General features: G+C 36.8%; 1 protein-coding gene across 1 annotated transcript in view; it reads right to left on the reverse strand.

The window, feature by feature from the left end:
- Window positions 1–7,554: 7,554 nt before the first annotated feature.
- The window catches only part of LOC122067192 (DNA-directed RNA polymerases IV and V subunit 5B-like), a 7,234-nt gene continuing 1,113 nt past the window's right edge, over window positions 7,555–13,675 (reverse strand). The window contains exons 2-3 of the mRNA XM_042631035.1: window positions 9,810–9,995; window positions 7,555–7,821 (exon numbers count right to left, since the gene is read on the reverse strand). Of these exons, the coding sequence (XP_042486969.1) occupies window positions 7,570–7,821; window positions 9,810–9,995 (438 nt within the window). The 3' untranslated portion in view covers window positions 7,555–7,569. The remainder of the gene's footprint in view (window positions 7,822–9,809; window positions 9,996–13,675) is intronic.

The following is a 13,675-nucleotide window of genomic DNA, read 5'->3' on the forward strand; positions in this document are numbered from 1 at the left end:
ATTGCGTGGGTTGTTTATTTTCAGTTATTTATTTATTTAATTTTAATTGCGTGGCTTGTGTCTTTAAATTCTTAGATGACAAATGGTTAGGATGTTATTTTAGATACATATGTTTAGGACGGTAATTAGAATTAGATCACAACCATTAATCGGTTCACTTTCGCATTATTAAAAGAAATAAAAAAATAAAGTGGCTGCTCTCCCTGTGTTCGACCCGTAGCTATACTAATCCGTACGCTTGCGGTTACATTTTAAATCTCAAACAGGTTACAACATGTTGGTGGTGTGTGATTGCTTGTGCATATGCATGTGTCTGCTCTTGTTCTCTAGCTCGTGCCCATGCGTGTCCTCATGCACATGTTCAAGATGAACCCAGTCCTTTTGTTCCCACTTCTACTCCTAGTCATGCCATCTTTAGTCTCTAAGGGCCCATTTGTTTAGGGGGTTTTGATGGGGTGGGATTTATGGGGTGGGAGAGTTGTACTTATTTTTCCAAAAGCATAGTAAAGTGATGTATTTGGATATAATGGGGTGAGAAATACTCTAGACAATATTAGGAGATGTGCTTTCCTGTCTACTGATGTGGCTCTCACCCCATCCCCTTCCAAAGTCCTACCAAATTGGTGGACTTTGTGGGGGTGGGAAGTCATTGCAATGACTCTCTCTCTCTCTCTCTCTCTCTCTCTCTCTCTCTCCACAGTTGTGTGCTAACCAAACAAGGTTGGGATGGCAAAGTCCAATTTTTCTAACTTTACTTCCCAGCCTTTAAGCCCACTAACTTGTGGGACCCAATAGTTAGACATTCCCACCCCACCAACATGTGAGCCTAATTGAAGTAGAATCTAATGCCGAAAGGGAAGCATGGCACATGCATGAATAATCAATGCAAATTGGGATAAACATAGTGGGCTTTTGGTTAAGATAATAAAATAAAATAAAATAAAAGAAGGCCACTGCAATATCATGCGAGTAATACTTTATCAACCAATGTCACATATGTGTATGTGTATTTAGTGTATCCCCCTTCTCCTTGTCATTCTGTTTGGCAACAAAATCCTTCCCTGGGTTACGGTCAGCTAACCGTATTGGTGAGTGTGCGGGCGTATCCGAATCCTTCCTGACTAGATTCAATAATAGATCTGGCTTCGATCAAGTGACTTGGGCTCTCCTCTTGCCTTGATCGCTCCAAGGAATTTTAATGTTCTTTGTAGAAACGTGATGCAAGGATTGAAAGAGATGAAGACAAATGATAGTAATTCATAGACAATGGGAAAATGTAGTCTTGTCTCTATTGAATATCAATATACCAGAATACGATCAGTTGTTCTTTATTGATGTTGAACATACCAGAAATAAGATCTGTTGTCTCTGTTGATATTAGACATACCAGAAATGTGATTTGTATCTCTGTTGATGCTAAACATGCCAGTGACGTAATTGTTACACTATGAAATGAAGTACATGACTTAATGGAAGTACAAAACTTCAAAAGAAAATGCTAATCTAAAATATGAAAGATATAAAAAAAAAAAAAAGGGGGAAAGAAAGATAGACTTGATATTTGAGTTTATTTGATTTGTTGTTGATTATCCCTTCTTCCACCATAGTCCCTTTTATAGTTTTAATTGAAAGATCCTCCTCTTTTGGCAGTTTGGTAACTATAGGAACCTATACTTAATCATGTCCTTAGTGGGGTAGTTAATTGGTTATAACTGCTTTAACTACTTAAGCCAGACTCGGTCAGCTGATCGAAAATTTGGACTCAGTCAGCTGACCGTGACCGTAAAAAGTTGAAATGATGACTATAAAAAGTTGAAATCAGTAAGTTGACTGTAAAAAGTCACAATTAAGTGTGTTAATCGGTTCGGAACCAGGTATTCAGTCTGATTCCGTTTTGGTTCTAAGGGTTGTTAGTGTGATCTAGAATTGGACCAAGTCCCATCTCGGTTCTGAAAATTGATACTCGTACCTGACCTATTCGGTTCCAGTCCGGTTCTGGTTCCTATTCGGGAACAAGCAATAAACAAGGGCAAAGGTCCCTAGCTCAATGGCCTATTGAGATTTGTCTCAAACGCCCAATTATCTACAATGTGGTAGATTGGATGAGTCCCAACATCAAACCTATAGATAAACAACAATAATTCTCAAGTTCCGTTTCAAGAAAAAACACATACATAAAAAAGATAAGAAAGTTCATACAAAAAGTTGCAGCACTATTAGAGATTGAAAATCAAACAAGTGCAACGTGGTAGGAGATGAAAAACTGACCTGCTGTAATGTTGTTGAGAAGAATCGACCGATTGACCACCAGAAAATTGTGAGAAAATGAAGAAAAAACGCTTTCAACCATTGAAATTTTGTTTAAGACAAAGAGTCGTTGCTATACTAATCGTGAGAAGATGAAGAACAGAACATTTCAAACTTGAAGAGTTACAATTCAGTAAATTATTTAACTCATGGTTCATGAGTCCTAAGGCTAAAAAAAAAAAAAGAGTGTTTATAGTTGGACTATAATAAATCTATAAGATGATTTATCATTTAGGTGATTAATGATGTCAGGTTTCATACAAGTTATGTCAAGTTTTTAGTTAAAGAGGAAAAAGTGACATTACATTATTTGGTCCGGTTTCGGTTTAATTCGATGGTTCTTCGCATAAACCTAGATCCAGACCAAATCGAATTATAAATACTTATTTCAGATCCAGGATTTAAGCATATTATAATAGGTTAGATTCGGTTCTGGGTATCTGGTCTGGAACTGGATTCGGTTCCGATTTGACATCCTTAGTCACAATCAGTCAGTTGACCGTAAAATGTCACGATCAATCATTTGATCGTATTAGATCAATCTGCTCGATCCACTAGATGGTTATTCTGATAACTCCTTAATACAAGGTCATCATTTTTTTGCCAACTCGATTACCGGTCAACTCCTTAACACAATACATCGATTTATTGATTGATTGTCTTGTAGGCCAGATTTGCTAAAATCGAGTATCAACAGATTCTTCATTATCCCTACGTCGATTTATTAACAGATTGTCTTATAAGCTAGATATGCTAAAATCGAGTACCAACACATTCCTCCTTATCCCTTTGGTGTGCGTGAGTAGAATCCCCTTAGGTATCCCCTTTTAACAGACCAAAAAAAAAAAAAACTTTATCAAACATCTCAATGCTGCAACATTTTATCAAATGCCATACGTGCGGCATAAACTCTGATCGAACACCGACTACTAAGCCAGCCCATGAATCTCCAAACCTTTACCCCAATGGTAACTCTGTTTGATTTTCTTTCCTGACATCCAAATAAAGTCATAATCCAGCGCCTACACGTGTGTTTTCATTTAAATAAGAGGCTTTAAAATGGAAAAGAAAGATAGAAAAGCATTAAAATGGGACACGGCGAGGGGCGCCTCAAAGTGCCCTTATTTTTTTCCCTTCCCTTTTAGGAAAGGGAGAAATTGATGATAAAAGGCCACACTCACTTCCACGATTTGCCACGAGAGCTAAGACCCCATTAAAAATGTCTACTCAGACTAAAACTATCCAATTCCCAACCATAAAGGGCCTCCACCTCGGGCCAGGTCTTCCATAATAAAACAACGGCACATCCTAGTTGGTTTATGGTTGGGTCTAGCCCAGGACCCATTATTAATTCCAACCAATCTTCCTTATAATAATAGTAACTAACAAGTAACAAAAAAAAAAAGACATAATGTGGCCTAAGCCTTAAGTGGTCTAGAATTAAACGGCTTTGATCAGGCCAGTGGTGGACCCTTGTTTTGGGGTATCATTATCGGATCCTCCGTATTGACATTGTTAGCCATCGACATTGATACCGTGTTAATATTGTATTGGTAAAACAAAATGGACTAAGGGTAACACATAAGGCTGCGTTTAGTAGTCATTCTGTTCTAGAAACGGCATTTTATGTCAAAATCACAATTTTTTGTTTCTACATCGAAATTCTATTTGGAAACGAAACTCAAATGTTGGAATATGGAACATTTCTCAATTTTGGCGTCTTTTTTACCCATTTCATTTCAAAAAAAAATGAAAAAACGAACTGTGAAGAGAAAACGGGAGATTCCATTTTCTTGTTCTTGTAAAACTACCAAATGCAGCCTAAAAAAAAAAACTATTCTGTTTTAAAATCAGCTATAAAAAGTGTCCGATACAGCTGATACCTAATCCAATACCATGCAGCAAGACCATAGGTGAGCAGATCATTTTTTTCCACCTAAGATTCTAAGGATGCGTTTGGTAGTCATCCGAAAAAACTTTCTAGTGTTTTTCCATTTTATGAGAATAAGAAAATGAATCTTCCGTATGATATCCATGGTTCTTTTTTTTACTTTCAAACAAACCAGGTAAAAAAAACAAAAAAAAGTCAGAAACCAGAAATGTTATCATGTTCTAACATTTGAGTTTTGTTCCAAAACTGAATTTTGACACAAAAATAAAATAAAAAAAATTCTAATTTTGACAGGAAATATCATTTCTGAAGTGAATGATTACCAAATGCAGCCCAAATTATAATGGCCACCTCCCTCATTAATAATGATACAGACTGATTATATACAGAAAGAAAACTAACTATAAAGATGATGTTGATTGAAATAGTAAGTGGCTTGGCTATAACTTCTCGAAGTCTGGTGTCTTTGACTTTGGACCACCACAACCCAAGAATGAAATAGGAAGCCGCCACCACCACCACCACCACCGCAACAAGTAGGTGACGCTTTCAGGTATTAAAAATAGAGAAGGCATTTAATGAATTTGTAAAGGTTGGACTTGTATTCTGATTCCAAAAGCTAATAATGTATTCCAAAGAAAGAGACTTGAACTGCATCTTTAACATATAGCTTCCACTGTGTGTGTTCATTCAAACTTCAAAAGGAGAGAAGGGGGAGAACCCAAGGGGTGCCAAGAGAGTCATGGTATGAGAAAGTGAAGAGGCCTCGTGGAAAACTGGTACTGGAAACAAAGTGGGCCCCCAATTCCACCGCCCCATAAAGTTTGAAGGGGTCCATAAGATTGACAGCCCATCAGGATTTGAGGGGCCCAAACTAACCAATTAAGTCCTGTAAACAACAAACTCTGAGGCGAAAAACACTGCACACCATCATCATTTTGCGTTTACTTTTACCGGTGAAGGGTGATGCGTAAGGACTAAGGAGAAGGAAAAGAGAAGAAAGGACACACAGTCAGGACGAGCAAAATATCCCTTGTGGCACCAATCCATTTTATATATATAACAGCCAATCCACCTTTCCTCAATCATAAATCTTCAATCTTTCTAAAAATTGGCCAATATACATGGTTTTCTTGAAAAGTAAGAGTAAAATAGACCGATCTTAACAATACATCCTACAGGCCAACCCCATATTGATATTGATCAGTATAGCGATAACTAAAACCATAGGTTGGACCGAGTTTTTCAAAATCCTATCCCAACTTTGAGTCCCGTTAGATGGGCTCAAGTCCGCCTCGATCCGGACTCAAAATCTGAAAAGTTCAAACTTGATCCTGAATTAAGGCGAAGCTAGGCTGACGCTATTGGCCCTAACCATAGGTAATCAAAATCCTAACGTGAATCCAATCTAAGCCCTCCAATATGGGGCAGCAAATCCCAGTGGCTTCCAATTCCAACTGGGATTGTGGCAACATCAAGAAAATCAGGAAAGACACTAACTCTATTATTGCTTGACGCTAATCCTTTTTCTCTATCTTATGATATATTAGTATTTTATAATCATTATTTTTTTTTTATCACATGATATATAATTATATTTTTCCTTTATCAACCCTGAGTCAGGGTCAGGTTGTGCTGGGCTGCTTTCAGCCCGAGTCCTCAACCCTAGCACAGTCCAAGCTTGACTCAGGATCAGAGATTTTGACTCTTAACACGTCTTCAGGACCAGAAATCTTAGTTCAGACCTTGTTCGAACTCAGGACGAGTCAAGATTGATTCAGGCCTTCAGGGCCAAACTTACACCTTAGTAACAATCGTGTGCTCGTGTGAAAGAGAGATCTTCCCAATTTTAGTTTATTATAATGCCTTAAAGGCTTTGAAGACTTTCAAAACTACAGCTCAACAAGAAAACAAACACAACTAAATCATCACAAATGCATTTGTTAATTATACAATGATGTTTAATCTGTGATTCATAAAATCATCCAAAAAACTCTCACATGGCAACAAGCGAAGAAAATCAGGATAAGAAGAGGGACATTAGAATGGTGAGCATTTAATGCAAAATCTTGGATTTTTGACCATTAAACAGATTAAAAGTCTAGCAGTGGTCCACATTTCTCTACTTTTTCCCTAATAAATCAAATAAATGCCTAATACCCTACTTGAAGGAGTGATTGATGGCAACCCTTTGCCATGGAACTATGCTGCTTATGACTCACATTTCTAGAAGAAAGTTAGAAAAGGAGAGTCTTCAGATAATAACTAGAAGAATTGATGCCATGTTTCAGTACCATTAGTTCCAAGCAGGAACATCATCCACCACCAGAGACGTAGAGATCAGGAATCTTAACTTTCATGGAATCAAATTCACGAGATCTCGTGCTTCGACATCAATAACATCAACATCATAAGCAAGCGATATATATATCAGCACCGATCTTTGATCGGAACCAAATGCGACATCTTGAACTCCTCTTTTTTATTCTTTTGGTAAAAACTATCTTCGTCCTCGTAGCATAAAAAAAAGCAATATCTTGGACTTCAGAAATGAGATGTGTCCGTTGTAATCTAGATGGTTATGTTAGGGTGTAAGTTTTGACTTGTTAGCAAGGATTAAAGTATCGGTATCGATTATCGTATCGGTAGGCCAAAATTAAGATACGTATCGAAGAGTATCGTATCGTATCGGAGATACACTAAGATACGCTAAAGATACATACATAAATGGATAGAAAACATTTTTTTAAACACTTTTGCATAAAGAATTTGTTAAAAAAAGCTATTGATAATATGTATTATGCATAAACACTAAATTGAGGGTATCGTACTAAGAATTCAAGGTCTGTAGTCCCATAAATGTAAAATTCTTGTTCCCAACTTTGATTTCCACTTTAGTTGGAGAGAAATATGGCTGACAGCAACTTTGGAACAAAAACCCTTCAAAAAATCGTTTTTTTTCTGAAAAATTACCCATATTGGCCATTATATGACCGTAGCGCCGATACGTATCGATACTCACCGATACGTACCGATATATATATCGACACTCACCGATACGTGCTGATATATACCGATACGTACCGATCGATATATACCGATACTCACCGATACGTATCAATACATACCGAAACGTACATTTTACCTCAATTTTATATTTTTCATAGAGTCGTATCGAGGCATGTCGTATCGTATCGATGTGTATTAGTGGTTTATTGATGCATATCGGTATGTATTGTAGGATATATATCGATACGAAATGATTTAAAAAATTCAATGTATCGTATCGGTGTGTATCGTATCGGCCGACTAAATTTAAGATACGTATCGGAGGGTATCGTATCGGTATTGAAGATACTTAAAACCATGAGTCATGCTGTAATTTGCATAATGGATTCAGAATATTGGAAGAAATAAACAAATTCTGTCATTTTTATCCATTTTAAAACCAAAGAGACATAACTTAAGCCTAACTTGTATATTAGTGAGGGTAGAACTGGAAAATAAACCTGTTTGTCCTCTAAACTGTGCTTCTTCATTAGCTTCTCTTTTTCTGCTGGAGTCAATATTTCGTGTTTCGGCTTTAGCACATGTTTAGTGATGTTGATCAACAAATCGTGAATCTGAAAAAGAAACAAGCCATGATGAGATCTAGAAACAACATATCGAAAAGAAAAAAATAAATTCCTTGACGTGAACTTGGCTCACAAGAAAAAAGGCTGGAACCTTAAATTTTAAAATGCATAAAAGCTAGACGTACATATTCCCAATTTGAAAAGAAACAAGAGGGATTGTACCCTTCCTACTTTGATTGTGCTGAGAACTTTTTGCCTAATATAAATGACTCCTTTTTAAGATATAAAATATGATGACATCCCAAGATGTCAAAATCATTCATGTTGGTGGCAGTTGGTGGCAGGAGAAGCAACGGTAGCAACTGATTATTTGAGTAGAAAAATCAATGGATTTTAGATCTTTCATAGAATCTGTTCAATACAAGAGGTATTTTACTACAGGCATTTTACTATAGGCAAGACCTAATCTACTACCAAGACTAATTAAAGTGCTCACATTCAGCATTTTATACTTCGTCCCAAAACTTAGTATATGCATCTCAAATCCATAGATTCAACAACCAATATGGTGAAAACTCACAGAAAACTAAACCTTGCAAAGCAGGCATTTATGCAAGCATACAAAATCCAGACTCTTAAGTCTTTACTGGTTCCTTTTATGTGGCATCTGTTGAAGAACCACATAAAATGTGGTAATTCAAATATAAGTGAGGATCTTAACTGTGATGTGATGAAGTATTCAGCTAAAGAGAAGAGGAAGAAAAGACTTTCCTGCAGTTAGGATTGGTCTGGTTCAATTCTGAACCAGTTCTCTGTTTCAAACCTGGCTTAGGTTACCATTCTTGGATTAGTGTTCACATGCTACTGTCATGTTTTACTGTATACTTGTTACTGTTCATGCTAGCTTTTATTTTCTTAATTTAACTGTGATTAAGTTTAGCCTTATTTCAGTCTCTTTCCTTCGTTATTTCAGTTTCCTGATTAATTTAGTTTACTTTCTCAGTTCAGGATTCATATAGGACAGTGCTTTTCTAAGTAAGAATCTGTTCTAGAGTCTACTATATAAGCTTGTAAGGGGCTAAAGCCTGGGATACAATTCGAGTTTGTGGTGATTCAGTAGGTTCCTTGGTGGTGATTCCTGAAAAAATATCTTCTTTTATTTTTATTCTTCCATTAATTCAAACAGGTTAGAACTTCTCTATCCTATCCTGCGAATACTTTCCTACTTTGTTCTTTGTTAACTGACGATTTGTTAGTTGTGTTTGTTGTTCTAGATTTCAACTCTGTACATCATTTTTAAACTTTGTTTCCAGAATCAGTCTTCAAAATTCAAAATTTCCTTTTGATTTCTAGAATCCTACTCATACTATGCTTCTTCAAAATCTCTGAATCTAGAATTGGTTTTCAAATCTGATTTCAGAATTCCTGTCTGGATCTGTTGCTGAACATTCTTTGTTATTCTTGTTCAGATCCAATCCGTGTTTGCCATCAAATTGAACAATACTACAAGAAGTTGCTTTTGTTTTATTCCTTTTTGCTGAATTTATTTTTCCAGATTTGATTTCAGGAGTTTGTTAAGATTTCATTCTTCAGTCAATTTATTAAATTAGATCAACATTGACCACCCTTTTGCATTCTGAAATTTCCTGAAATTGAATTCTGTTCTGTTCCTGGTTTCTAGTTTTCTTTTCCACTAGGAAACTTCATTAACTTGAATCTAGCCATTGGATTGGTCTCAAATTTAGATATCTAATTCTGCTACATAAATTGATACTCAGACCAGGTAACTAGCCAGATCAGACATTCTGATTTTCTGTTGCTTGAATTCACCAAATTCTGGACTTTGTTCCTAATCCCTGCAATTCTTGTTTTCTTAGGGATTTCTAAACCTAAACATTAGGTGGCTTGGATTCTCCACACTGATGTTTCCACAAAAATCATTACATCAGAAAATTACTCTCTCAAACATTTCCAAATTCCAAAAGAAGTGAGATGAATCCAACATCTAGAAGGTTAAACAATTAATGATCATTTACCTTAAAGAGCTCAACTTTAAACGAAAATTCAGATACAGCTTTACGTGCAAGGGTTGTTATTTCATCTTGTAAGACCAATATCACTCGGGAGGGCCGCAATGAAATTTCTTTGCTCATTATCTGGGTGTATATACCCTGAATAATTGCAACCCTGACCTTATCAATTCCACAAAAGATCGCTACAATCTGCAATTAAAACGACCACCATTACAGTAAATGTGAAGGATTGCCATGATGCGTGTAATAGAAACTTCAAACAACAAAACTGCTAAAAATAACTTCAATGTCATGAGAAACAGGAATCCAGAATCATGTACATAAAAGATACTTAAATCACACAATATATAATTTTCATGAGGACCAGGACATTGGCCATTACTGTCCAGAATGAACTGGGATCTGGCCCTATGTTATAACTACCATGTGCCTAAGAACTCACTGGCTAGAGGACCAGCCAGTTTGAACAGAATGTTTGCCGCAGTTGAACCAGATGGTCTGATCATAGACAGAAAAGCATTATTATTGAATTCAACATGGAAAACAGTCTGATCATTAGACTGCAAAGCATTATTATTGAATTCAACATGGAAAACATGTATGCAACAGACTTGACCCAATAGATCTTATTCAAATGCCAAAACTTTTACCCTAGTCCAGTTGCTTCTTCACCTCATGAAAAGCATTTTCCTGCATGGTGTTATCAGCTTTAATAGCATTCTATGTGGCCATCAAACAAACAAGATCTTTCAAATCGGATAGCAGGATGATCAGATAATGACCACAGGGCCAGAATGATTCTGGGTCTACTACAGTTTGAAAAAATAATGACATATATCACTTTGCTTCAGACCTCACATGCATATAGGGACTATTACTGAACCCAGTACTTGTTCAAACTGCAAACACTCTTACCACTAGTCCAACTGCATCTTCACCTTACAGAAAGGATGGTTTAATATATAATTATTGATGTTTCCTACTGTGATACTAATTAATGCAATCCGGGGTTCGGAAAAAACCATCATTTGGATCCTTCAAATCAAATAAGGTTCTAGGGATGGGTTTTCAATCCGTAATCCTCTTAAGACTAAACAAAACAGTCCTATCAAATGATGTTATTGAAATACCACTTAACTCAAACCAGAACTGGAGGAGACAAGGAACCAGCAATAGTTTTCAGTTTTTTATCTCACAACCCCTTCGGTGTTTTGTTCAGAAACTTAGATAGGTAAATCTCCCTTTAATTTGTGTCTACTCCTCAGTCTCGTCAATAAATCAAGACAATTGGTGCAGGTATGAGGGAGGTTCAGTTATTTCCCTTGGTCCACCCTACCGCCCAGACAAAGCATCAGTTCATCCACCACAGATTCAGTGAAGGAAGAAGGAAAGAAGTTGGAAAAACAGAGAACAGAAATTAACAGAAGTAAAAGAATAAAAGAGATATGAGAAATATATCAAACCTCAGATACTGAGGCATCGTTTGACAACGTTTCATTTCGTTTCTTCCGTTTCTGCGTTTTTTTGTTCCTAGAAACAGAGAAACGGCTTAAATAGCGTTTGATAAAGTCGTTCCGTTTTTCTTGTTTCTAGAAATATAAATCAAAATTTATATCAATTTCTATTCCTAGAAACACAAGTGACGAAACAAGTATGACTTGTTTCGTCGTTTCTGGAAACGAATGAAGCCTTGAAAATAGCCATTGCCCCCGATAAAAATACCCCACAGCTTGTTACACCTCGTAAGAGGCAAACCCAAAACCAACGCAGAAGCAGAGGTCGAACTCCACAAGAACCTCGTTTTCACTCCTGTTCATCGAAAGATCTGCATCTCCCTTCTCCAACAAAAATGATGTTGCCTCCCTTCTCCATCCTCGTCTCCACTTGACAGTGGGGGAACCGCAAACGGAAATCCAGCTGCTGAAACTCTCCTTCGCGGTGCACGGAGCGACCTCTGCAAACGATCCGACTACAAGGCAAGCTCCTTCAATGCAGTGAACGAATTTCAGAGTTCGTCTCCCACATTCGAATCTTCTCAGGGAATTCTCGCTGCCATTACTGAAACCCCTAGGTAAGCATTGAAATAAATTCGATTTCTGAAACCCCTAGGGCTTCGGTATTGTTTTTCCAATGTGCAACATACAGTAGGGCTTCGATTTGGATTTTACAAACCCTTGCAACTCTCTAAGGCTGAAGGGATTGAAAAAGAAAAAGCAGAATTGCTATCCTTTTGCTTTCTCTTTCTCTGTCCTCTTTGCTAGCTGAAAAGTGTTTGATATTATATCATACTTGGATTTTAGTGCTCCTGTTCTTTGAAGATTCTCAAATTTTATATACTCACCTGCTTCAACTATCATTCTCTGGCTATTATTTGTCCTCAACTTGCCCAATTTAAGGTGGTACCCACCCTTTGTGCTGCTCACACTCCTCTATTGTTGCCACTGTTGCATTTAGAGTCCAGCGACATTGAATTTTTTGTTTTATGCCACCGTTTTCAGTATTTGCTGCTCAATTTAGGTTGTGCAGGATTTGATGGATGTTAATAATCCAAACCAACTTTACAAATGGTTTCGAAGTGTCCAATCTGTTAGTAAAAAACAACGAGATTTCTTCCTGTGGGATGTAACTTATTACTTTCATGTGAACAGATAGACCCTGTTGGCATGTAGCTTATAATTGTCATGATAACAGCTTGATTTTGTCTCTTGAGGACTTCATGGGCTTTAATTACTTTTGATTTTGTCTTATAATTGTTATTCTGTTATCTGCAATTAGGTTTCTTTATTTAATGATGACTATTGATCCCAATGGTATATTGTGTGCTAAATCTGATACTTGAGCCCAATGGGATACAAGGTAGTGAAAGAGTAGGATCAAGGTAATGACAAACAGGAGGTTTTTTAAACATGGATCCAATAATAGAACAGTAGGTAATCAACTTAACAGCAAGCCAATGACAAAGGATATAGGTACCTAGGCTAACAACCAGTCTGAAACATAGTATGGACATAAACAACCACAGTAAACAAACAGAAAAAAAACTCCCTCCCTCAACAGAGCAGGATGTGCTCTATAAGTCACGGTCTTATAATGTTTTAAACAATTTTTCTGTAAGAAACATTTCCAAGAAACAGGTTTATCAAACACCCAAAAATCCGTTTCTGTTCCCAGAAACGTGAAAAATCGTTTCTGCTGGTCCAGAAACGGCAGAAATGTTGTCAAACGGTGCCTAAGAAGATGGAAAAATAGAACAAAAGAAGAAGGAAACAAGAATGGTCAACCAACCTGGTCACTCCACAACGGTCAAGGTAACTCAACCCAAATTCCATTCATTCATCTCTAATAATTTCTATCCATTAAATCCATATAAATAAAAAAATAAAAAGACTCTTACATATAATAGGAACTATAGTAAACTTGGTAACTACCTCAAACAAAGAAACCAACCTCCTACATTATCCTACTTCCTACAAAATAAAGATTACAAGACAATCTCAAATTAGCAATAATGTAAGGTTGAATAAAGAGACACAACCCCAATAAGTATAACTCCAACACAGTACTGGTGATAAACCAGAACAGAAACAAAAGGAAGCCTTTTGGCTAGGGTAAACAGTACGATAATATAGGAAAACAACCCACCAGTACCTAGGGAATAATAGACTCTAATATCGGCCACAGAATCTCTCTTATCAGATAATAGATCTCAGATCACAAACTTGGCAGACTAAGAACACCTGCAATCCAAGAAAATTAGGTCAAAGTGGAGAAATCTTGCAATGGCGTAGTTCTCGCCCCCCGGACCTCACATGCGGGAGCCTTGTCCACCAGCTACGCCATTTCTTTTACTTTTTTTTTTTTCTTTTTTG

Source organism: Macadamia integrifolia, unplaced genomic scaffold, assembly GCF_013358625.1.
Source record: "Macadamia integrifolia cultivar HAES 741 unplaced genomic scaffold, SCU_Mint_v3 scaffold2751, whole genome shotgun sequence".
Taxonomy (NCBI): Eukaryota; Viridiplantae; Streptophyta; class Magnoliopsida; order Proteales; family Proteaceae; genus Macadamia; species Macadamia integrifolia.